General features: G+C 36.3%; 3 protein-coding genes, 2 non-coding genes and 1 pseudogene across 5 annotated transcripts; 4 read left to right on the top strand and 2 right to left on the bottom strand.

Annotated features, from left to right (window-relative positions):
- The first annotated feature begins 4,153 nt into the window (after window positions 1-4,153).
- LOC120134460 (transcription factor HBI1-like) lies at window positions 4,154-6,226 on the top strand. Its single transcript, XM_039150900.1, has 5 exons — window positions 4,154-4,809; window positions 4,907-5,125; window positions 5,210-5,344; window positions 5,442-5,805; window positions 6,107-6,226. The coding sequence occupies exons 1-5, from the start codon at window positions 4,312-4,314 to the stop codon at window positions 6,142-6,144; spliced, it is 1,254 nt and encodes a 417-aa protein (XP_039006831.1). The 5' UTR covers window positions 4,154-4,311; the 3' UTR covers window positions 6,145-6,226.
- A 1,082-nt stretch (window positions 6,227-7,308) lies between these two features.
- On the bottom strand, window positions 7,309-7,399 carry LOC120134786. Its single transcript, XR_005517190.1, has one exon. It is a non-coding gene; the product is annotated as a small nucleolar RNA U30 (small nucleolar RNA).
- A 1,445-nt stretch (window positions 7,400-8,844) lies between these two features.
- Window positions 8,845-10,978, top strand: LOC120134458 (laccase-11-like). Its single transcript, XM_039150899.1, is given in 7 exon segments — window positions 8,845-8,953; window positions 9,037-9,188; window positions 9,270-9,514; window positions 9,608-9,736; window positions 9,828-9,865; window positions 9,868-10,753; window positions 10,829-10,978. Coding segments are annotated over 7 exon segments (1,689 nt in total). The 5' UTR covers window position 8,845; the 3' UTR covers window positions 10,960-10,978.
- Window positions 10,979-11,720: 742 nt separating this feature from the next.
- On the top strand, window positions 11,721-11,791 carry TRNAE-CUC. The gene has a single exon. It is a non-coding gene; the product is annotated as a tRNA-Glu (tRNA).
- A 2,936-nt stretch (window positions 11,792-14,727) lies between these two features.
- LOC120134459 lies at window positions 14,728-18,630 on the bottom strand (annotated as a pseudogene).
- Window positions 18,631-19,209: 579 nt separating this feature from the next.
- On the top strand, window positions 19,210-24,474 carry LOC120133905. Its single transcript, XM_039150401.1, has 3 exons — window positions 19,210-19,422; window positions 23,403-23,564; window positions 24,172-24,474. The coding sequence occupies exons 1-3, from the start codon at window positions 19,210-19,212 to the stop codon at window positions 24,448-24,450; spliced, it is 654 nt and encodes a 217-aa protein (XP_039006332.1). The 3' UTR covers window positions 24,451-24,474.
- The last annotated feature ends 444 nt before the right edge of the window (window positions 24,475-24,918 follow it).

The raw sequence follows: 24,918 nt of genomic DNA on the forward strand, positions 1-24,918 counted from the left end.
TTTTTGTAAGGGTTTACAAAAATATTTTATTATATTATATATTTTTTTATTAATTATTATTAATATATTTTTATTTTATTATTTTTGCAAACCTCACACTCAACAACCTCGATTTAGTGAGATTCAAAAAATAAACCAACGTATCTGAATCCTATTGAAACACTAAAACCGAAGCATTTTGAGTCCAAGTAGAACTCTAAATATGAGTTAAAAATAGATTTCTTTATACTATAAATAGACTCATGCATCAAGAGGAAAGGACACAGAGAAAAACGTAGAATCAAAATCAGAGGAAGGGGCAACGATTTAGAAAAACTGAGGGAAGAAAAGGACAAAAAACAAGCGTGGAGGATCCAAAATCAATATCTAAAAGCACGAGGAGTAACAAAATATTTTAATTGCAAATCCAATTTCTCTACACTCAAAACATAAGAGATGTAACAACTTTTGACTTATTCTTTTTATTTTATTTTTTATTTATTTACTTTATATATATTTTTTATATTTTCTCCTAATTTTAATATTTTTTATTTCTTTTTACATTGTTATATATATATATATTTATTTATTTATTTTTATTAATATTATTATATTAATTTTTTTTATTTTCTCATGTTTATTTTCAATTTTAAAATCTAACACTTTTGACTTTTTAAAGATACTTTCAATCGATAAAAGATAATTAATTCAAATTGAATTTTTAAATTTCAATTTAAATTTTGATTTTCGTGGTTAAGACAATCGATGAATTAATTGGTACCGAAAAGGCGGTTCAAGGGTGTTAATCCTTCTTTGACCGTAACCGACTCCCAAACCCGACACGTTTCTAGTACAACGCAGATCAAGTAAGATGGTGTCCGACCTACCTAAATTCGTTTAAATGGTTGGTGGCGACTCCAATTCATTTAATCTAAGTCGAAACCCAATTCGAGGTCCAACCGAAAGACAGTTCCGACAATATAAAAAAATTAAAATATATGATAATTTAAAAAACAACTGTGGCTACTCATACTTGTCTCTCTACCCAGTGAAACACATATAACAGTTCAAGTTGTCAGCTAACTCATCTTGTGTGATGCATTTTAAAATATGAAAAAGATGATTTTTATATGCTATATATTACATCTTATGCTTTTGCTTTAATTATCAGATCACCTATTAATGAAATATTTTACAATCCGATAATCAAACTACACTTTAATCACGAGGTTAATAATTAAATTGGTGAGAAAATTATTTTTTAAAATTTATTTTGATAAAATAATTTTATTGAAGAGCTTTTTTTTCAATTTATTTGATAAATCTTCATAGTTTTTCTTTCATACATGTTTTATATATATTATTTTTAATAAATAAAAATAATTAATAATTAGTATAGAGTATTTTTTATGTTATATTCAATTTTTGACATATAAAATATTTTAAATTATTTATTTATTAAATAAAAACGAGTACAATTAGATTCAATCAACTATGATTGTAAACTTGTGAACTATAAATTATCTAATTACTTATCAAATAGTTGTTCAATTGGATCCGTTTCCTTATCTTACCTTAAATATAAGATTTAAGTTTTAGAATCTAAAAATATGTTTTAAACAACGACAACAACAAAACCCTGTTCTCATATGCAATGTGGTAAGGGGGAGGTAGGGTAGTAGGCTGTCCCCAACGCATGGTTGAGAGCAGCTTCCGTGGAAGACCTCCGACAGTCAGAAAATTAAAAATAAAGATAAAATGCAATGCATGTATAAATAAATAAGTACATATTTGAACAGTCTTCATATACAATCTTCATATGTGCTTCTGTAATGGGAAGTAATCCCTGCTAATAAATCCCTGCATAATAATCTCTGCATATAGACAGAAACGTAAGACTCGACTAAAATTAAAAAGAGGAAACATGAAGAGAATGATACACATAAGTCAACGATAGCAAGCTACGAGAAGGAATAAAGTCAAATGGGTTAAAATCTAAACTAAGGCAACACTAATCCGCTACCCTAGTCCTAAGCCTTCATTAATTCCAATGACAGAAACGTATAAAAAGTAGAAGCCATAGAAATTACAACAAAGACATTAAAAGAAGACAGAAATGTTACACCCTATGGATGTGACCCACACTAATCGACTACCCTAGTCTTAAGTCTCCATACTTTCCTATCAGAGGTCATGTCCTCGGTAAGGGCTAAATCCTTCAAATCAGATCTCAAGCAGTCTTCCCACTTCCGCCTTGGTCGTCATCTCCTTCTGGCACCGTCTACTGTAATCGACTATACCCTCCTAACCGAATCCGACGGTTGTCGCCTAAGGACATGCCCAAAACACCGTAGTCTTTCCTCCCTCAATTTTTCGGATTCAGGCACCACCCCCAAGGACATCCTAATAGCAGAGTTTGGTGTCATGTCCCACAGAGTCCTACCACATGCCCATCGAAGTATTCTCATTTATGTGGCCTCCATCCTCCTTACGTGATCCTTCTTGATTGCCCAACATTCTGATCCATACAGCAGCGATGGTCTTATTACCATTCTATAAAATTTTCCCTTAAGTTTTTGAGGCACCTTCTTGTCACACAAAACTCCAGTAGCAGCCCTCAACTTTAGCCATCTCGCCTTTATACGGTGTGTAACGTCATCATCTACACCCCCATCCTTATGTATCATAGACCCTAGGTACTTGAAACAATCATTTAAGGGAATAACGTGTCATTCTATGCATACTTCTACATCTTCATCGTTTTGGTTCCCACTGAAGTTTGAACATAAATACTTTGTCTTTTCAATATTGATCCTTAGACCTTTTTCTTCCAAAGCAGTCTTCCAGGTAGCCAATATACTATTCAGCTCAGTTTTTGTTTCAGCAACTAGGACAATGTCGTCAGTGAAAAGCATACACCATGGAACACCGTCAGGTGTCACACAATAGATGTCGTCCATAATCAAGGAGAAGTTGTAAGGGCTAAGAGCCGACCCCTGGTGGAGTCCGATTTCCACCGGGAATGCCTTGGTGTCGCCAACTGTAGTTCTGACGTATGTAGTAGATCTACAGTACATAACACGAATCGCCCGAATATAAGCAGTTGGGATACGTCTCGTTTCCAAGGTCTTCCAGATCATATCGCAGGGAACTCTATCATATGCCTTCTCAAGGTCAATGAACGCCATGTGAAGATCTCTATTTTTCCCTATATTTCTCCATAAGCCGTCGAAGTAGATGAATCGCCTCCGTAGTAGACCTGCCTGACATAAAGCCAAATTGGTTTTTCGAAACCCTAGTAACATGTCTCAACCTAGCCTCTATCACCCTTTCCCATAGCTTCATGGTTTGGCTGAGTAGTTTAATACCTCTGTAGTTGCCACAACATTGGGGATCTCTTTTATTCTTAAAGATTGGTATCACCGTAAACTTTCTCCACTCATCTGGCATCTTGGCAGTCTCTAAAATAATATTAAAGATATTGGTTAACCACTTAACTCCCTCTTCTCCTAGGGCTAACTACACAGTGATAGGAATTTGATCTGCACCGACAGCTTTGTCCCTCCCCATCTTTCTAAGAGCCATTTTGACTTATTCAAACCCAATCCTACTTGTAGGGCAGTCATTGGCCGTAGTATGATGGTCGACTGACCCATCAACGATACTATCACTACAGGGAGAGGCACCTTTATTAAATAAGCCAAATAAGTAACTACCCCAAACCTCTTAATATCATGATTTTTCACTAAAAGAACACAATTGTTGTCCTTAATAAACCTAATGCTACCTAGATCCTTTTTCCTATTCTCCCTGGATTTTGCAAGTCTGAAGATGCCGTTTTGTCCTTCATTGGTGTCTAATCTCTTTATACTCATTGACCTTCCCTGTCGACAATCCAATGGTGCTTTTGCCCACCTCTCTGATGGAACTATAAATCATAATCATATTCAAACTTACATAAATATATGTGATGAAGTTGCATTTTTTAGAAAGTTTGAGGTTTGATAATAAGTCAATAGGCATGGGCAGCTTCCCTTAATAATTCATTGATAAACAACTTTATTTCCCTTTATATACCATACTCTTCCTCTCCCCGTTGCCCTTAAAAGCACTCTTCTTTTGTTTTTTCTTCCCCAATGTACCTAAAAATCCCCTCTGAATTTACAAGTAATAATAATAAAGATCGCATAAGCTTGTATCATATATGGTTATATGGTACTATCCCTCACAATGAACTCGTGTTCCGCATGAAGTCATAAACCAAACCTGCCTGAACTTCTTCATTGCCCACAAGCTTTGTTGTTTTGTTTTGTTTTTTTTAGTGTCGGAGGCATGAATAGAGCATTGCAGGAGATGTTACAGTGTTCCGACATGACGTTGCTCGAGAGACAAAAGGCTCGCTTGAAATGGCAAGAGCAACAGCAGCAGCAGCAAAGTTATTTCAGTGAGTTGAGTGGAGTGTTTTCGAGCCAAACCGCCCACGTACAAGGCTTTCAGCAGAGTGGTTTGATGAGCTACGTTGCTGGTGGCGGTGACTCGGTGTTACCCGACGTGGTGATGACTCGGCAACCGAAGCCCGACCCTGGTTTGGAGACCGCATGGCCTGAATTGGGAAAGGTTGACATGGGTGCCATGGGGTTTGGCCCGTGTGGGCACGGTAATGGACAGAGTTTTTATATGAATCAAGCCATATCTAGAACTTCCAGCTTCCCTCCAGCCGTGACGGCGGCGGCAGCGGTGGAGGTCAAGGGCAACTTAGAGAAGATGGCTTTAGCTGTTGGAAGAGAAAGCTTCAAGAAAAGGAAAGTTGAAAAGTTGCAAAACTCAAAGGTACATGTGTTGTTGTTCTATTCCTTCATTTATCACAGTATATCATTATTAAAAACAGCCGTTAAAATAGGAGTTCCCCTTTGGATTATATATCCAGGTTGTTGCAGAAGATGACTCCAAGAGGATCAAAGCAATTGAAGAAGGAGAGTCGAAAATTACTGGGCCAAACACCAAAAAAACCAGTAACAACAAGAAGGAAACTTCCGGTGATACTTCCAAAGAGAATTCAAAGGTTTCTGATGTTCAAAAGCCCGATTATATTCACGTCCGGGCACGTCGAGGCCAAGCCACCGATAGCCACAGTTTAGCCGAGAGAGTGAGTGAAATTTGTGTGTTATTTTCATTGTTTTTTTAAGTCTCCATCATCAGCCAATAATGTTTATTTATGTTGATTATACAGGTTAGAAGAGAGAAAATCAGTGAAAGAATGAAGTATCTGCAAGATTTAGTTCCTGGATGTAACAAAATCACCGGCAAATCAGGAATGCTTGATGAAATCATCAACTATGTTCAATCTCTGCAACGACAAGTCGAGGTAATGAACAAAAAAAAACTGAACATATGGAAGTATATATATTGAACATTCATGAACTATCAGCTAATTTTGGTGCTTTTATTTTCAAAATATGCAGTTTTTGTCTATGAAACTTGCTACTGTAAATCCCAGGCTCGATTTTGACATCGACAATCTTTATGCCAAAGAAGTGTTTCCCTCTTGTACCACTAATTTTCCGACGGTTGCGAACATGTCAACGGAATTGGCAAACCACCCTCCCTATCTTCAATTCAATCCAATTCAACAATTGGTTTCTGGTTGTGGAGTGGAAATGGGAATCAACTCTTCCGATATGGCACTCCGAAGAACGATTAGTGCCCCGGTTTCGATACCGGACGCAACGTTCCTCAACACGTCCTGTTTCACTGGAATGCAGCAAATTCAACCCTCTGCAACATGTGATGTTGAATTGCAGAATCTTTACAATGTGGCATTTACAGGTACAACTAATGCTGATAAGCTACTTATAAGGAAGAACAGTGTCCCATTACAGGGTCATTTTCACTCCACAATGACAACAAAACCATAGATTTTCAACGATAAGCACTATATTTTCCTTTTCATTATTCTGTTTAAGTTAAGACTAAGCAAACATTTTGACCTACTAATATTGTCATCTACAGTTACAATTATCATATCATGCTAATGAGTTCCTTAGAAGAACTGGCAACCATGAAAATACTTCTTGAGTGGTATTTTCTACCCTTTTCCCCCCTGATCCGTCTGATGTGATTTATGCAGGTTCCATTGAAGGAAATGACCTAAAGATGGAGAAGTGAAATCAGAATATTAGTTGATGATTAATGATTGAGATAATTCAAGATGCCTTTGATTTTGATTCTTTTTCTATTCATTAGGTACATATGTATAAATATTTGTATTATACTCTCAAATGGTATGAATAAGATCAGTGTAGTTCAATTTTACCTATTCAACAATCACACAGTTAATTTTCATTTTCACTGCAAAGGCTTTGATTCCATTGGCAACAAGTTGTTTCTTTGTTGGATTAAGCTTAATTGACAACTTGAAGCAGTAACCTACAAGTGGACCATCTTTGGCTCCCTTTCGTGACTTGAGTGATATATGCTCTGATTAAGACACTGATAATTAGTGCATAACTGCACATAATGAGCAACAAGGAGCAAAACTTGTATGAATAAAGGCATAGGGATGTGAGAGAACAGGCGATCATCCGATTTCCGGGTGAACACCGAAGGGACCACCGAAAGGGGGGTTGCCTGCAACATCATTGAGACTACTAGTTCTTGGAATCACGAGAGCCTCAGCTTTCATTCATTTTCTAGCCATTTGCAGGCAGGATCTCTTGGATTCTCTTTTCTTGTGTTGATTGTGAAAGAAGATATTGCCTTTTCCCTTTCTTGGGTCCATTTTTCCTCTCAGCTTTCTTTCTCCTTTCACATACTGCAATTTCAAGGAATAAAAAAACAGCCAAAAAGTGGCACAGAGATTCACTAAATATATGTAAAATTTGTTCGGAGCAAGCGAGTCAAGTGCTTGTCTTTACTTTGGAACAGGAATCCTGAGAAACAATATCCTATGCATTACTTGTCAAAATTGAACTTGAACCTTTGTTTAATTAGTTCATGCAGATATTTTTCAACAACACTAATGGGAGGAACACGACATTAAACCATAGATTATGGTCACAATATGTTGTTGGAAGTTTAGGGCCTGTTAGAAATAATCGAGGAATCTGTCCAGGCAAGTTTCATGTATAATTGAAGCTCTGAAGCTGCTTGGTGGCGTTCGATTAAGAGCTTTTCCCTTGTGGAAATGTCATCCAGCCTCTAATATGTTTATGAAATTCTAACGCAATTTGCAACAGGTCCAAGCCCTTCATTATAACAGTTGTTAGATCAAGTCAGATCCGAGACATAAGAGAAAATCAAAAAGAATAAATAAGAAAGGAAAGAGGAGAAGCTCAGAAGTTGCTAAGAATGGATGAAAAAGTTCATCCTCATGTTACGAATCAGATTAACGAGATTGAATTTTCTATAAATCATCATCGCACCTTCTCTTTCCCTATTAAACCCTAAAATAATAACAAAACAGAAGGATAAAAAAAGTTTAATAAAATACACTAGGGTTTGAAAATTTTAGCTTAAGAAAGATGAAAAGACTTGATTTTGAATCGACCCGAAGCTCGTAGTTAGGGATCTAGACCTGGCGATTTATTTATAGGCAGTCAACACTTATAGTGAAATTACGAATATACCATGCAGCTATCCTATTTAGGGTTTTTGCTGGGTTCTGAACACTACCAAGCCAGCTTATAGCCCACATGTTCAGAAAAATAAAACAGGCCCAAAATATACTTTTACAATATTAATATGAATTATATTTCAATATTTTAAATAGAATTTATTTGGGTATTCAATATTAAAACATTATTATTAAAATGTAACTATTTGAAATATTGATATTTTTATTTATAAATAACATTAACAAATTATTTCATACAATTGGTGAAGAAAATAGTCTACAGATAGAATTCTAATATCTTTTATCTTATTTAGAGTTTTATGATTATAAATATTAATATGTGAAGTGTTGGTGGTCCACGAGCTTAGTCATTCCATTCGTAATTTTATTTTTTTCGAGATGTTCCCTGAAAAACAATTGTCCAACTTTCTTGTCTTAATTCAGCGATATTGTGGACTAACGTTAAAGAATTTGTTACATCATTCATGTGTTTGACGAGTCTAATCGTATTTAGACAATTCAAATAAATAACCAAATGTAAATAAAATTAATTTTTATCTTTAAAAAATGTGAAAGAAATCTTCGGTATCATTGCTGAGTAGGTCTAGAGGCCATATATCTAATTGGTTTTAAAGTGTTTTCGTTACTTTTAGATTTTCGTGAATAATAATATATAAAGATAATAGTAGGTGCATAGCTACTATGGTTGATGAAGTAATTGCACTTACTAATTTGGCTTAGAATTCAATTTTGTTTTCTCTCTAAAATACCATTTAAGCTAAGCCCCAGGTTTTAGCATTGTATTGACATGTAGTTAAATAAACATTTTGAACAACCTCCAATCTGAAGCAAATCACTTTTGCTTAACGATAAAGTTCACCAGCCCAAGGGCAGCCATGCGATGTCTGGTTTCAAGTACCTCTCATCTTTTTTAACATTCATAATTTATTCAATTCAAACAACTAAATGAGAAGCTTCTTCTTCCACCTTGTGTTCCCCAGGTGAGTCTATATGTGTGTTGAAATGTAGTTAAATAAACATTTTGAACAACCCACGTCGGCTGGAATCTGAAGCAAACCTCAACACTTTTCCTTAACGATAAAGCTCTCCGGTTAAAGGCAACCCATACAATGTTTGGTTCCAAGTACCTCTCATCTTTTGCTTACAAGCTTCCTTGTTCCACCTTTGAACAAACCCTTTCCAGGCTCTATAAATGCCCAACTAAAACCTTAACTCCCCAAGTCTCATCAGAAGATGGCAATGGGCAAAACTTTCAGCTCTGTGTCATTCATTTTCTTGCTCTATCTACTCGCTTCCGAATCGCTTCCTGCAGATGCAGCAGTGAAAAGATACCAGTTTGATGTATGCATATGAAAACAGTGGCATGTTGGTTGAATTTTGGGTTTGTTTTCTAATGACTAATGGTTGGTTTATTGTTGTTTCAGATTCAAGTGAAAAATGTTAGCCGGTTATGCCATGCTAAACCTATTGTCACTGTAAATGGGATGTTTCCGGGGCCAACCATTTACGCTAGAGAAGGCGACAGAGTTCTCATTAATGTCACTAATCATGCACAATACAACATGTCTATTCATTGGTAAGAAATGCATCTTTACCTGAGAAAAAAATGTGATTCTCATGTCGTTTTCATACGATTTTTCTGTCTTGGCATCGGCAGGCATGGACTCAAACAGTTTCGCAATGGATGGGCGGATGGACTGGCTTATATAACACAATGTCCTATACAGAGTGGGCATACTTACACTTATGATTTTAATGTAACAGGTCAGAGAGGGACACTCTGGTGGCATGCACATATCTTTTGGCTAAGAGCCACTGTTTATGGTGCAATTGTGCTCATGCCAAAACAAGGGACCCCTTTCCCTTTCCCTCAGCCTTACAGAGAAAATAACATAATTTTAGGTATGTTTGATCCATGGCGGTGAGTAGAGAGAGTTCAGTTGAGCCCCATTCTAGTTACACGGTTAATGTAACTCTTGTACATCGAAAACGCAGGTGAATGGTGGAATAACGATGTCGAAGAAATCGTTAAACAAGGAAACAAGTTGGGGTTGCCACCAAATACATCCGATGCTCACACCATTAATGGAAAGCCAGGGCCATTGTTCCCATGTTCCGAGAAACGTAAGCTTTTACTGCCATTCTAATGGAGTGTTGGGGGATTCAGGACAAGCCTTGCATTCATACTTTACTTCTTTTTATCCTGCTGCTGCAGATACATTTGCAATGGAGGTCGAACAAGGAAAGACTTATCTCTCTTGAGAATCATCAATGCTGCACTCAACGACGAACTTTTCTTTGCGGTCGCAGGCCATAATATGACGGTGGTCGAAATAGATGCAGTTTATACCAAACCGTTTACAACACAAGCAATTTTAATTGCACCAGGGCAGACCACAAATGTTCTCATTCAAGCTAACCAAGCACCTGGTAGATATTTCATGGCTGCTAGGCCTTTCATGGATGCACCATTGACGGTTGACAATAAAACCGTGACGGCCATACTTCAATACAAGGGTATTCCCAACACTGTCCTTCCAGTTCTTCCTCAGCTACCACTACCCAATGATACTGCCTTCGCCTTGAGCTACAATGCCAAACTTAGGAGCCTCAACTCTCCATTATACCCTACAAATGTTCCTCTTAAAGTTGACAGACATCTTTTCTACACAATTGGATTAGGAATCAACCAATGCGCTACTTGCTTGAATGGAACACAACTAACTGCATCTTTGAACAACATTACCTTTGTTATGCCACGTACCGGCCTCCTTCAAGCTCATTATTTCAACATCAAGGGAGTATTTACCACGGATTTCCCCGACCGCCCTCCGAAACCGTTCAATTACACTGGCGCACCATTGACTGCAAATCTTGGCACTACTTTAGGCACCAGGCTAAGCAAGATTTCATTCAACTCGACAGTGGAGTTAGTACTACAGGATACCAATCTTCTAACTGTCGAATCCCATCCATTCCATCTTCATGGTTACAATTTCTTCATCGTTGGGACTGGAATCGGGAACTACGATCCGGCCAAAGATCCTGCCAAATATAACTTGGTTGATCCTCCCGAAAGAAACACGGTGGGAGTACCAACAGGCGGATGGACGGCCATAAGGTTCAGGGCCGACAATCCAGGTACACATCAATCAGAAACTAGACATCAAACATTGCATTCAAATGAAAAGTAATTGTATCTGGATGTTGTTGCAGGAGTATGGTTCATGCACTGTCACTTGGAGCTTCATACAGGGTGGGGTTTGAAGACAGCATTTGTAGTAGAGAATGGAAAGGGACCAAATCTATCCATTTTGCCTCCTCCAAAAGACCTTTCTCCTTGTTAGCTGCTTCCACTTTTATAATGAATTTTCCTGGAAAGTGCAGGAAATACATTGGAGAATTGTTTTCAATACATTCGCAGGCAAATAATAACTATATGAGATTCTCGGAATTGTACCTGATAAAATTCTCCAGCTTTAACTTAATACAAAATGCATTTTAAATTCTACTAATTAGGAAGTTCTGTGCAGCCTGAAGTTCATCTTCAGAAGCCTCTCTGCTTATTCTAAATACTAATTCCAGGGAAGATAGATGATCCTGTAAAGGCATTAAAAAAGTGCCGACCTTGAATCTACAATGGATTCATTCCTTCATATACCTTGAAACCATCTATAAAGAACATTTCATTGCCTTTTCTTATCACCCAATTAAAAGGGCAGCTTGAGAAAACCTTCAGAATATACAATCAGAAGGGGCAATTTGAAGAATAACCCATTATTAAGAACACTTTAGCTGAAATCCCAATAAAGATCGCTATTTTATCTTCACCAATTAACCAGAGGTAGAAAGCAGCTGACTTTGCAGCAAAAAATAAGAAATTCAATCCAGGGAGCATTGTTTTAAATCCGAAACCAAGCATGAAAATGTTAGTGAAAGGTAAGATAAATGTGAAGAAGACGACTGAAAATACAAATTCGGCTCGTGCTGGAAAGTGATGCAACGGCTAGGGAAGCCAAGTTTTGGAAACACGGTAAACAAAGCTCGCTGGATCTGAACAAAAAAAATTAAAATTGAAAAGGCTACCAATATTTCTCTTTGATGGTAATCCGTTGTAGTTTAGTTGGTTAGGATATTCGGCTCTCACCCGAGATCCGGGATCAAGTCCCGGCAACGGAAAATGTTTTATGTAATTGTTTTCCCTCCTTTTTTCCTCCTCATTGATGGTCTAGTTGGTTAGGATACTCGGCTCTCACCCAAGAGACCCGAGTTCAAGTCCCGGCATCGGAAAATGTTTTACATGGTTGTTGGGCCATCTTTTAATCCTCCTCATTAATGGTCTAGTTGGTTAGGATACTCGGCTCTCACCCGAGAGACCTGGGTTCAAGTCCCGGCAACGGAAAATATTTTATGTGGTTGTTGGGCCATTTTTTTTCCTCCTCATTGATGGTACCCTACTGGATCGTAGCGCGGCCAAAATAATGCACTACCAGAGTGTTTATGCTCCATTTTGCTAAACAAGAAGATGCAAAGGTTAATTTCTACCACGGGAACTTTTTTGGCAAGAAATTAAGGAGAAATCTCCAACACATACTATCATAGTTGAGAAAACAGGGGTCATGGATTTGCTTAAAGCTTCAATGTATCAGTTGATAACTTGAAATTTTGTCTTATTCCTTCTCAATCATACCATTTAATCAAGAAACCAATTAACTGTGTCTTAGTTAAAACAAAAAAAAGTTGGTCTAAAATAAAAGCACCCTTGAAAGGGTTGAAACGAAACTTTCGTTACTAAAGTTCAAATTCAAACTTTAAGTGAAAAACTAAGTATCTAAATCAACTGGACTGTGATGGATTGTTGTTTTAAGCATTCTTGTTATTAATGGTAGAAAATTATTCTTATTAAAGGTAAGAAAAGTAGCTGGTGACGATATTGAGATGATAAAGCCAAAGGTAGTTTTTGATAGCCTCTAGAGAAGACGAGGTACAAGGTGAAGAAAGGAGCTTCTAGAGAAACAACTAGGCGGAAGGGAGCAAATCGAAACTACGGGGTGTTGGAGTTGAGACTCCAGCACCCTATTCTAATGCGTAAGTTAGTGTGAGGGTTGGACGTGCGACCAGATTATGGATCAGGTCGGATTTTTTTCCATCCGAATTCGATCTGAATATAATATTATTTCTCTCATCATTTGATCCGACCGAATTTAAAGAAATTCAATCTAATCGAAATTCGATTTGACTTTTAGGATAAAACACATCTGATCTGATTCGATAATATATATAAGAATAATTCTCATTTTTATTAAATAAAATAAAAACTTAACTAAAAGAAAAATATTATATAATAATTTTTAGAGAAAATAACCTCAGTGACCAAAAATGCCTTATAATATACGATTTTAACCAATTTTTTTTTGATTTGCCAAAACGACCAACTAAATCGCAATGCGATCGATAATTCGCAACGCGATCTCCGGTATCGCAAATCAGTTTCCAGATTCGCAACGCGAACTTCGACTATCGCATTGCGATTTACATATTCGCATTGCGATAGTCCAAGTTCGCGTTGCGATAGTCGAAGTTCGCGTTGCGATTTATTCCAAATTCGTTGCGATAGTCCAAGTTCGCGTTGCGATTTATTCCAAGTTCGTTGCGATAGTCGAAGTTCGCGTTGTGATTTATTCCAAATTCGTTGCGATTTATTCCAAATTCATTGCGATTTATTCCAAATTCGTTGCGATAGTCGAAGTTTGCGTTGCGATTTTTTTCAAATTCGTGGTCGGGTCGTGGTAATACGTGTCTTCGACACGTCCGCGCGAATACTATCTTTTTAGAGAAAATTCTTAAGAAACAAATGCAATACCACAAGTCATTGCGATTTTGGACTATCGTAACGAATTTGGAATAAATCGCAACGCGAACTTCGACTATCGCAATGCGAATATATAAATCGCAATGCGATAGTCGAAATTCGCGTTGCGATAGTCGAATTTAGAAAATCGCAACGCGAACTTCGACTATCGCATCACGATTTACATATTCGCATTGCGATAGTCCAAGTTTCGACTATCGTATTGCGATTTACATATTCGCATTGCGATAGTCCAAGTTCGCATTGCGATAGTCGAAGTTCGCGTTGCGAATCTGGAATCTGATTTGCGATACCGGAGATCGCGTTGCGAATTATCGATCGCATTGCGATTTAGTTGGTCATTTTGGCAAATCCAAAAAAAAGTTAGTTAAAATCGTATATTATAAGGTATTTTTGGTCACTGAGGTTATTTTCTCTAATTTATATTTAAATATGAAAAGTTCAAGTAAAATATAATTTACGGGCAATCATATATTTTTGATTTTTCACCATAAATTAAATTCAACCCTAACCTTATTCTTTTTATAAAAAATCCGACATAACCCAGATTTTTGAAAAAAAATTCACATTCTATAAGATTAAATCAAATGGATTATGGTTTGGAAAAGGTCGTGAAAATGCTGAATGTGGCTCGTCTAATAGGATCGAGCCATCAAGCAAGATCTGATAATCTAGTTGTTTGCAATCAAAGTCCCCAACCATTTCCTGTACTTGCACTGTATGGTCTGATTTCAGTTCTAGGATGAGAACTGATTTATTACTATTATCAGTTTACTTTTACGTTTTTTCATATTGTACTGGTTCTCGAATCCTGTTCAGGTTGAAGTGGCAACTGGCAAGCACCTAACACTTTTACTTTTAAGATTGCAGTGAGATGAGTTTAGAATGTAAACTTTTTTGTAGTGTTTTCTTTATTTATATTCATTGTTTTTTTAATACATTTCCTTGAAATTTAATTAATTTTGTGAACTAAAACTCTTTGATATGTATTCAAGAATATTTATGGTATAAATAAGCGAACTATACAGATGTTTTTTTTACATTCAACGTTAAAACATATGCATGATATAAATAATTAAATTAAATTAAATTTTTTCATACATGCAAAGTGCACATAAAGAAAATATGAGTTGAATCCTACATATGATGCCTCATCAGAGTACTTAATGGTGGCAGATGATATTGGTATACGTATAGAATGAAAATTCCAATAACAACATTAACAAAGTAGCAAAAATTCCCAACTCATCTCCAATATAACAAAACACACCAAAAAATAAACAAATAGTCATGGAAAAGATTCAAGCTGTTTTTGAGTTGAAATAACACAGATGATGACCAAACCATACGTGATACAATAATTTTAATAAAAAGGTACCCAATAAGTAAAAAACACCCCCATAGGTATGTGTATCCAAGGATATTAAAAAAAACCTTTTTAAGTGTAAAAAAAAAAAGGTTTGAATTAAGCTCCTGAGTTTCAAACCGGCCATCCTTAAATACATGGATATACTGTTGCGGCAAAGAATGCTCCCCCTGACACCAAAAACAACAAAAGTAAACCAACACGATTCTCCATTGTCTAATAAAATTATTAACCCACCACATTTTCAGATTAAAAATGTGAGGTAAGATAAGTTACTGACATTAATGCATCCTAAATTATCTAAAACAGAGGTCAGGTTAAAAATTTGGTCCAACAGTCCCTGTACTTGAATAAAGTTTGAGGTCTAGTCGATGTGCTTAAAATGTTAACGATTCAATCCTTGTACTTATTTTATTTAAAATCCTGGTCAAATAAGCATAGTAAGCAAATTCTGACAGAACACTGTCTATGATTGGACTATAATTTTTAAATCAAAGAAGCAGGATGATTTAATTTTATCTTTTCAAATATAGTTATAGTAAGCAAAATTTGATGGAAAATATTGTGTCAACAATTGGACTTGAAAATATAAAGAGGATTTAATTTTTATGTACGACGACTAAATCTCAAACTTTGAAGTATAGGGACTGGCAGGCATATTTTGACCAAATTTAAATGCAGATACCTCATTTAAACTGACAGATACGAAAGACATGTCACAAAGAAAGCTTTCAGAAATGCAGGAAAAAACTTAACTTACCCAATCGCCATCAGGTCCAGTAGGCACTAATACATTGATCTCGCTTGACTTAGCTGTTGTTATAGATGCCCCCAAAGAATCTTTGCTCAAGTACAACTGGCAGCCAGATGTGTTGTCCACTGAAATTGTTGGAGCAGAACCCTGCAACAGCCACAAAGTAGATGAACATAAGTAATACAACTATCAATTAGTAACAACACTGATCAAAGAGCATGGAACAGAGGACCTTCACATGCCATGCAACTTGATACCATGATTGGTATTCTCTTTAAAGGTATCTACGTCAAGAGGAGAAAGAAGAAGACAAAGAAGAAAGATACCTGGCATTGCACCTCAACGCCATTGCAGTTTACTACCTCACAAGAAGCCACAACATCCTGCCCAATTTAAGTCAAAGACATGAATGAGTATATGATTTGCTTTGGAAAATCTCATTGGTAAAAAGCTCTTCTCTCTACTAACCTTAAATACCACTCCCATCTTAGTGCATTTGTCAATTGTTATATTGTTTACTTTCCCTACACAATATTAAAGAAACATTAAGTTGCTTGTAACTTTTCAGCAGTTATCTCTTTCAAATAACAAAGAGATTCACAGTGCCAAAGTAAACAATTACACATAAAAAGAAAGCACAATGAAGTGGGAAAAAAGAATCGTGCATATGATATAATAAATTTACCTTGAATCTGCAAAACAGAATCCTTGCATCCATAAATATACAGACTGTTTGGCATCACAATCATCAATTACTAAGTTCTTTCTTCCAATTTGGTTCTCAACAGCCCACCTGCCAATGTTACAATGAAGAGACACTTGAAAAGTCAAGTACCGAAACCAACCACCTATGACCTAAATAAAGTAAAACAAGCAAACAGAAATCATGCACACTTACTTACGACCCATTTGCAGCTCTAGTTTTGGTGGTCCCACTTTTGAGAAAGAAGAGGAGCTGGAACGTGTTTCCTTTTCACTGGCGCCAACAACACTTGTTCTGTCCATACGGTTCTTTGTCTTCATATCAGCAGTAACCTTCTTCAGGCCTAGATATGAAAAGATCGAGATCATAGTCACTCAAAATCGACAGAAAAGCAGAAGAAAGGGAAATATGATTACCTGCAGAGAGATTCCCACTACTAATTTCTTGGAAAACAGCTGACATCCCTTGTTTTGGCTGTGATGAAGAAGGCTGAGAAGGTTCGGAGCTGAAAACAGAGACAGGTGGAAGTGGAGGAGGTGCAGGGGCACCAGGGGGAGGAGCTTTCGGTGTAGCACTACATGCCTTTTTACCAGAAGCACTCCATACTGGACCAAGAGGGTAATGACTTTTGACATAATCCCTCAGACCTGGTAAATACAGATCCTTCAAAGCTTTGGCCCATTCAACATGGTTCTGATCTTTGTTTCTGTACTCTACAAGAACCTGATATTTACAACAACACGGAAATGATAAGAAGATTAACATGTTGCAGTTTCCAGATCGAGTTGTGACTTCCTACAAATAAAGAAGTACCTCGTTGTTGTAAAATTCAGCCAATTGCCAACTTTCTTCCACATGTGCGATAGGCATGCTCATACCTAGAATAAGAAAAGCATTACCAAGAATCAGAGCAAGTGGCAATAAATCATATGCAGTTGCCATATGATTTTTTTTAAAAGGGCTATAGTCAAGAGCATGACAACCACAAGTGGGGGTCAAAATTTTCCCAAAGTGTGACTAGAAAGAAAGCATGAACCCAATTCAAGCTTTGAACCAAGGCAGGAATGTAAATCCACAAATTAAACAAATATTATAAATCAGACTCCTGATTTTTTTCAACATAAGTTAAGGAGTTAAGCTACACCCTACACGCGGATCACTTCATTGTGAAGACATTGCTATGTACAAATACGCTACAACATGGATCACATACCACAATCTTTTCCAGTGTAAGCAATCCATGCTAAAGCTGAAAGACTGTCCCCAGCACTCTTCAAGTGGTTGAAAAAATCAGATCGCCTCCCTTCTGTCATAGCATTAACCTTCAAGATCACTTCATTCAGTGGTTTGAGAAATTCAACCAAGCCTGCCATATCAGGTTTCTGTACCAATAGAATGGAAGACATTAAAAATTCCATGAAACAAATAGTAACCACAAAAAACTATACATGATAGTAAAAGCAGATAGCGCCTAGACAATCAATACTCCTGCCCTAGCATAAAAACAAACTTCTTTACCGTAACAAAACATGCAAGCCACCAAATGTTAATTTCCTCGACAAAATCTTGAGACAGTTTCTTAATAACTCTATCACTTAAATGCTTCTCTGCTAATATTATTTTTTTTAAAAGTGACTAAAAATTTTAATTCTTAATAATTACATGCTTTCTTAGGTCGTGAAACAATCATAGTCAAGTCTCAAAGAGGAAAAGGGACAATCTCTGCAATCAAAGCCATGAGATATATTATCTTCTAATTGTACCTAAAACCAAATCCTCTTCTACAAAATCAACGCAACGACAGTTTGAAGCTATAAATGCATTACATGTAAATCTAATTTAACTGCATTTCACATAATCGATAAGATAAGAAAAGAAAAATAGCAACCTGAGTTTGCTTGATATCGATAAGAAGTTTCTTTTGCACAGAGAAAGCCTCGATAACTAACTTAGTCACATCCAGCACTTGACCTCCAATCTTCTCCGCAGCAGCCGAAACCCTAGCTCCATATTCAGCCATCAGATCGTCAAACGCCAGAATGGATGGATCCGAAGACACTTTAACTCCGCTATCCGGTAATCCCCTCGCCTAGATTCCGCCGGCCGATAGAGCCTCCAACCGTCCCACCGCGGCCTCCAGCCTCTCTATCAGCTTCGCGTCCATTCTGAAAAAAATGCTCGAATAGATTTCAAATTTTCTCAGATATTTCTTAACTTTGTCTGAAGTGCAGATCCAGAGCTTTGAAATGATTTTATAGCTACTTTTTTCCTTTTATTTTCTTTTCTGTCAACTTTAAAGTTAAAAGCCGAAAGAGAGAGAGAGATAGAGCATACATATATATATATATATATATATATATATATATTTTGGGGGGTTTATTGTTTTTGATTTGTAAGAGGTGGAATATTAAGAGGATACGTGTCGAATAAGTGGATAATAATAGAAACATGTGGAGTTAATGGCAATAACATTAACCTGCTAATCACAAAATTTAGCTATTTCCTAACAAAACGGTACATTTTAGGCCTCGGCAAGAATTTTGCTTTGGTAATTTGATTGACTCGGTTTGGACTTCTTGTGCTTTGATTTTGATTGACTTAATTCCATTAGATTAAACTAATCAAATATAAATTCCTCAAAAAAGTAATCAAATATAAGTAAATACATTGATAAATATTAGTGTAAATATAGTTGTACTTTCAAAATCTATGGCTACAGCTAAACTAAAATAATTAAAAAATAAAATATAATTAAAAAATATCGTATACGAATTATATCATATTATAACTTTAATGCAAATTTTTCCTTGTCCACCAAACAACGGGCTAATAAGGCATCTCAATCTGCTTTTAAAAACTTCTTGCCCGCGTTTCGCCGGGGAAGGATGATTCGTGTGAAGATATGTTGCACGGCTTGATTTTATCGGCGATTCATAACCATCACAACATGGCCGTCATCAAAGCGTTTGTGGCCAAGCTTCTGAGGGATTTCTCGTCACGGGAATCAACCAGGAGGGTTTTGGAGAGGGCGTTCGAGACTAGTTTGAAGGTTGTGAAGGATAGCTTGGAGGAGTATACAAGCCCCGATTTTAGAGGGGATCATAACGAGACAAAGGCGATACATAGGTTGAATTTGCAAACGGCGATAACTAATGGTAGACATTTGTTGTGGTTGGTTGAGAGGTGAGGGTGACAGATTCAGCTGTGAGGGTGTAACCCTCTCAGATCGATGTGAATAACCCGATCCGATATGGAGTGTCACATTAGGGCCACCGGAGCGACCCACTGTAAAAAATAGCGAAAAATTTAAAACTTTTATTAAAACATGTAACTTATATAACGATTTATCAGTATGTAGAAATAAAACAGATTTTCAGACTCGTATATAAAACAAGACAATTACATGCCCTCTAATCACATGTACCATTCTCTGCAAACAGCACCAGAAGAACTCCCTTACTAAAGTCGATAGCTGCACTTGTACAATTCTTTTAGCCTGAAAAGATGAGTAACAGAGTGAGCTTTGGAAAGCTCAGTAATACAGAACTACCAGATGATGCTGATGAATGTGCAGATACAAATAAATATATATTTCCTTATTATTTCCGAACATTTACAGATTTTTATGCTGGGCAGAGATCCTACTGATATTTCATGTGGTAACGGACAATAAGCTTTCAATTCAGAGAAATATTTTATATGACTGAGTTCAGGAGATCGTAATAGATTATCTAGTGTGTTCCCAAAAACCATGTAACTTTTTAGATCTTTTTAAAACATATATATATATATATATACCCCCATTCCAATACAACATAATGTGTAGGTTCCCCAGAACCATACACCCAACCCACACAACTTATAAGGCCCTGAGCACAAAGCCGAGGAACCTACGAAAGTACTTCCTTCAATAATACCCCCAAATTAAAACATTTTTCCGTCAGTAAACGAAGATATCAGAAATCAAAACAGAATTTAGAACAGATATCAGAACAGAACCCATATCAGAAATCAAAACAGAATTCAAGTCGGAAATCAGATAAAATATTTATATGTTTAGGGAACACACCAGAGTTTACAGATATTATTCAGATGTACTGGATAATCTTATCAGGCAGAAGAAATAAAGATCTTTCATATACGATAGAATGTCAGAATTTAGAATCACTATTGGAAGAGTTCAATAACTGACAGAATCATCAGTTATTCATAATGTGATTTATCAGGATCATATCTTATTCAGACATTTTTCAGAAGCTTAACGAATCATAAGGGTATTCCGAATCCTTTACAATCTTTGTCGATTGATTAGATTATCGAATAACTCCAGATGAATAACTCCCAGAACTAATGCTTATCGACTGGTCAATTCATTGTCCTCACAGGGTATTTACACTTTAATACCACAAATTCTAGTCCATATATAATCTTCGGAATCATCGCTGAATAAATCTTTCAATGTCTTTATTCCATTTTCATGCTTCCACTGTATCATGAAATACTGACGTGCTTGATTTGTATTTCATCTTCCATAAGGACAGTACATCTTATAAACTCATCAGAATTTCCAGACTTATCCAATTCACTTACTTAATCCTCAATCATTGAGGTTACTTAGCTTATTTAGCAGTCAAGTCCATTATAGCAGTCAACGTCTGAATTTCAGATACATATTGTACTTTCGTTTATTTTAATTCGGTCTTTGTGGTTGATTTGTCGAACAAATATCCAATTCTTAGTGCTGAATGCGATCTAGAGTTGAGCTGAGCTGAATACTCCCAAAATTATCATCGAACCAAACTTGAGTAGACAAACACACATTCAAGTAATATTTATGCCGTTCAGGTACTGACATATCATTAAGGTTGATCGGCTCACTTAAGTTGTGTTCCATAACTTTTAAAGGTAGTCCAACACCTATGCTTATTTGGATTCCTTAATTAATCCAAGACATTTACTTAATATAGGCCATAAGGGTATTTTGGTAATTTTGGTGTTCAGTTTTATTCTATTCATTTCAGAGCTCGAGGATATCCAATCATTCATGAGCTTGGTGATATTCTTGGGTCATTTCTATTACAGGGGTATTTTGGTCATTTTATAGATTAAGTGTATTTTAATCATTTTCTTCTATCTGATCTTACTATTAAATTCAATCTTATTATTTATTTCAGTCCTTTCGAACAATTCTGACAACAGAATACCCCGATAAATTATTCTTCAAGTATTTACTCATTACTCGGATATTTTGGGTCAACTGCCTTATCAGATTTTACAAATGAAATATCATGAATTTTTCTTTACAAAGACATGATCTTAATAATTAAATTCGTACTTAATCGAGTTAAGTACAAATCCTCAAAGTACTTTCTCATTCAGAGTCAACTCAGACTATTTTACCTCTCAAGGGCATTTTCGTAATTCTTAACCAGATAATTTCAATATTAGCTCTTAACGAAATAATATATATAGAGATCCTATGATTAATTGCTTCCTCGAACATTCTTGATCTTGAAATGATTCCTTAAAAGACTTCTAGTATCTAGCATAAACCCTCTTGGGTTAAAAACCGGTTATCCATAATTTCCAAGTAAAACTAACATTTCTTATGCACATCAATAGTTTTATCATATCAATAATTCTTTTTAGATTATTAATCCACTTCCAGGGACAATACTTATCATTTTCCAACATAAGGGTAATTTCGTAATTTTACCTAATCGAAATATTCTCATAATTTATCATCTAAGTACCTTTAATGAGATAAATTATAATCTATATATCCATGGCTGATTCTTTTATCACTTAAATCTACATATCCATGGCTGATTCTTTTATCACTTAATTCCAGAACTTGTAATTTAATTTCAACTGTCCTCTAATTTCTTATAATAGTAATCTGAGCCATATTCAGTTACATACTTGCTACCGTATTCGTATCAAGTGTAGATCTTCATTAATTACACATATGAGACCAAACATTTCCATTCATGTATTTACCAATACCAACATGTTCTATAAAACATAAAGAGGTAGTAAAGTATTACCTCGATTTCCGTGCAATACTGATCGACCATAAAAATTCCATTCGAACGCCTTTGATCTTCAATTCAACTTCCAATAATTCCTCAGATACATATCAACATAAATTATATAAAAAACGGAGCTTAATTACGATAAACAGATCGAATCGGGTGATAAATCAGTGAAAAACAGCTTACCGGGTTCGAATTTAGCGAAACGGACTTCGGACTCGTATTAAGGACGTCGAAAGCATAAAATATGACTTTTCGGAAATTTGAAATTTTCAGTCAAAATCAAAGTCAACGGGTTTGATTGCCAATTTCGAGGCCTTTGGGTCCGAATTTCGAAAAACAAACTGCGGAATCGGATTTGGAACGTCGAAAAATGTCAGGATAGGTATACTCGGTCAAAAGTTAAAGGTCGTTTAATGACCGGTCAAAGCCCGTCAAAGTTTTGGTCAACAATGGTCAACACCAGTCCACGGTCAACGGTCAACGGGTCGGGTTATAACCGGTCAAATATGCTCCAAAACTGGTCAAACCGGTCATTTGGACCATTCTCACTCACAGTGACGGCGCGTGGGGCTCCTTCCGGCTGCCTAAAAATCACGGAAAAATTCTTAAAAATTATTTTGAACGATTCTGAGATACTTACAAAGCTCGGTTCACAATTTTGAAATCGAGTTATTACCAAGATACTTCCGACTGAAATTAACGACGAACGTCGACGATTCACGACGAAAGGTCTGAGGGATTTTGTTCCTCGCTCGACAACGAACACGATGACCGTTTCGGCTCGTCCATCGGAGGTCGGACGACGAGTAGGTCAGAGTTGAAAGTTGTTGACCGGGAGAGGAATTATGAGTGTATTTCTGCAGAAATACACGGGAAAATGAGGGTTTATATTAACTCCTAAAGAAAAATAGTAAATCATGAGTTTAGTCACTGGATTTCTTGCATGGTCTGTCAATTTTGAAATTTTACAATTTAATCCATTGTTTCTTTCAAAATATCAATTAAATCCACCACTTTATAATTTCTTAAATTTAACCCCTAAATTGGGGTGTTACAGAGGGAATGGAGTGAGCAAGCTTCTTTTACGGCGGATTTGCAGAGAGCGTTTAGGGATGATGCTTGGAGGAATATTGTTCCGGGATTCCCTGCTGTTATGCTTCGGTGTACTTGTAAGCTTGCCAATGCGGTTGCTGCTGGAACTATATTGGCTGCTAGACAGGTATCGGTTTCTTGCTTGTTATTTTGACTAAATAAATGTGCAGTGTTTATCATACAATGGCTTATAAATTGGTATATGTGATCGGTGATCGGTGAGAGTTGCTCTTTAAGTATGTGAATGCGAATTTTTATGAAGTTTTGGGAATTGATCGCCCATAGGAGCAAGTTGATTTCTATTTAAAATTCATATTATATTACCTATACAATATGTGATATTGTTTCAGTCTTTCAAAGCTCTGCTGATAAGCCGATTCTTGAAAAAAACCCCAAGTTTGGCTATGTTCAATTAGTTGCTGAAAGGATTTTAAAGCTTTATTTAATTAACATCGAGTCTTTGAAAGGATCTCGATGAACGAATGTGTTGAATCTAGGATTAAAACGATGAACGAGGAGTATAAAATATAATTTATTATTACAAGATCGGAGGGTAATGCCGAAATTTACCTGGATATGGTCTGCTGCCTGCTTGTTTAGTTTTTAAGAACTCTTCATTACATTTGAAAATTCTGTTATGCATTTGTGGTGCTTTAGTTGTACAGAAGGCGAGTATTTCTTGTTTTCTTGTCTGTCATAAGTTGTTAAAATGGTTTAGTTTCTGTACATTGCAGGTTAGAATAAAGCTTGTGAAAGAATGGCTTCCCGTTCTGCTTGTGTGCAAAGACAATGTCTCACCTATGCTCCCCAGCCATAAAACACTCTACCTGGAAATGGAGGAGACATTCCTGAGAATCATCTCGACACTGCCAATGTCGGATGCACAAGTATTGTTGCAACAATGTCTCAGCTTCTCAACCCGAAATGTCGAAGATTGCCCCCACTTGATCACAGCTTTCGATACATGGTTTCGCAGGGCAACTCAACCTCCTCGAATGGAAAATCTCGATTAGAAATAACTGCATTTGCGCTATGGTGGTGGGTGGCGGTAGGCTGTTAGGCGATTAGTCACCTCCTCAGTGCTACCTCGATGATGGAGGGTTCAGTTTTCTCCGTCGGTCTTTTGTGCATTTTCTAGATTGGTGCAGTGATGTGTAGAGTCAAACTGATTTCTTTGTACATAAAACTGAAAGCTGAAAGCTTTTAATGCCTTTCTTATGTGAAAGGCTGGTGTTGGCTAAATTACATATCGAAACTTTTGGTATTTTGCCAGGGCGTTGTTACTTGGATGGAATTGTATGTTGTTGCAGATTCTTGTTTTATATTTATTACATCAAACAATTTTAATTTTGAATGCTAATTAAATTTCAAAGAATATATCACTTAAATTTTTCTCCAATTTCAAGTATTGATCTTAAAAATAAAAGCAAAAGTAAACTGAAATCGGTAACTAATAAAGTCTCATAGACAAGAAAATTACA

Source organism: Hibiscus syriacus, unplaced genomic scaffold (assembly GCF_006381635.1).
Source record: "Hibiscus syriacus cultivar Baekdansim isolate YM2019G1 unplaced genomic scaffold, ASM638163v2 tig00110597_pilon, whole genome shotgun sequence".
NCBI lineage: Eukaryota > Viridiplantae > Streptophyta > Magnoliopsida > Malvales > Malvaceae > Hibiscus > Hibiscus syriacus.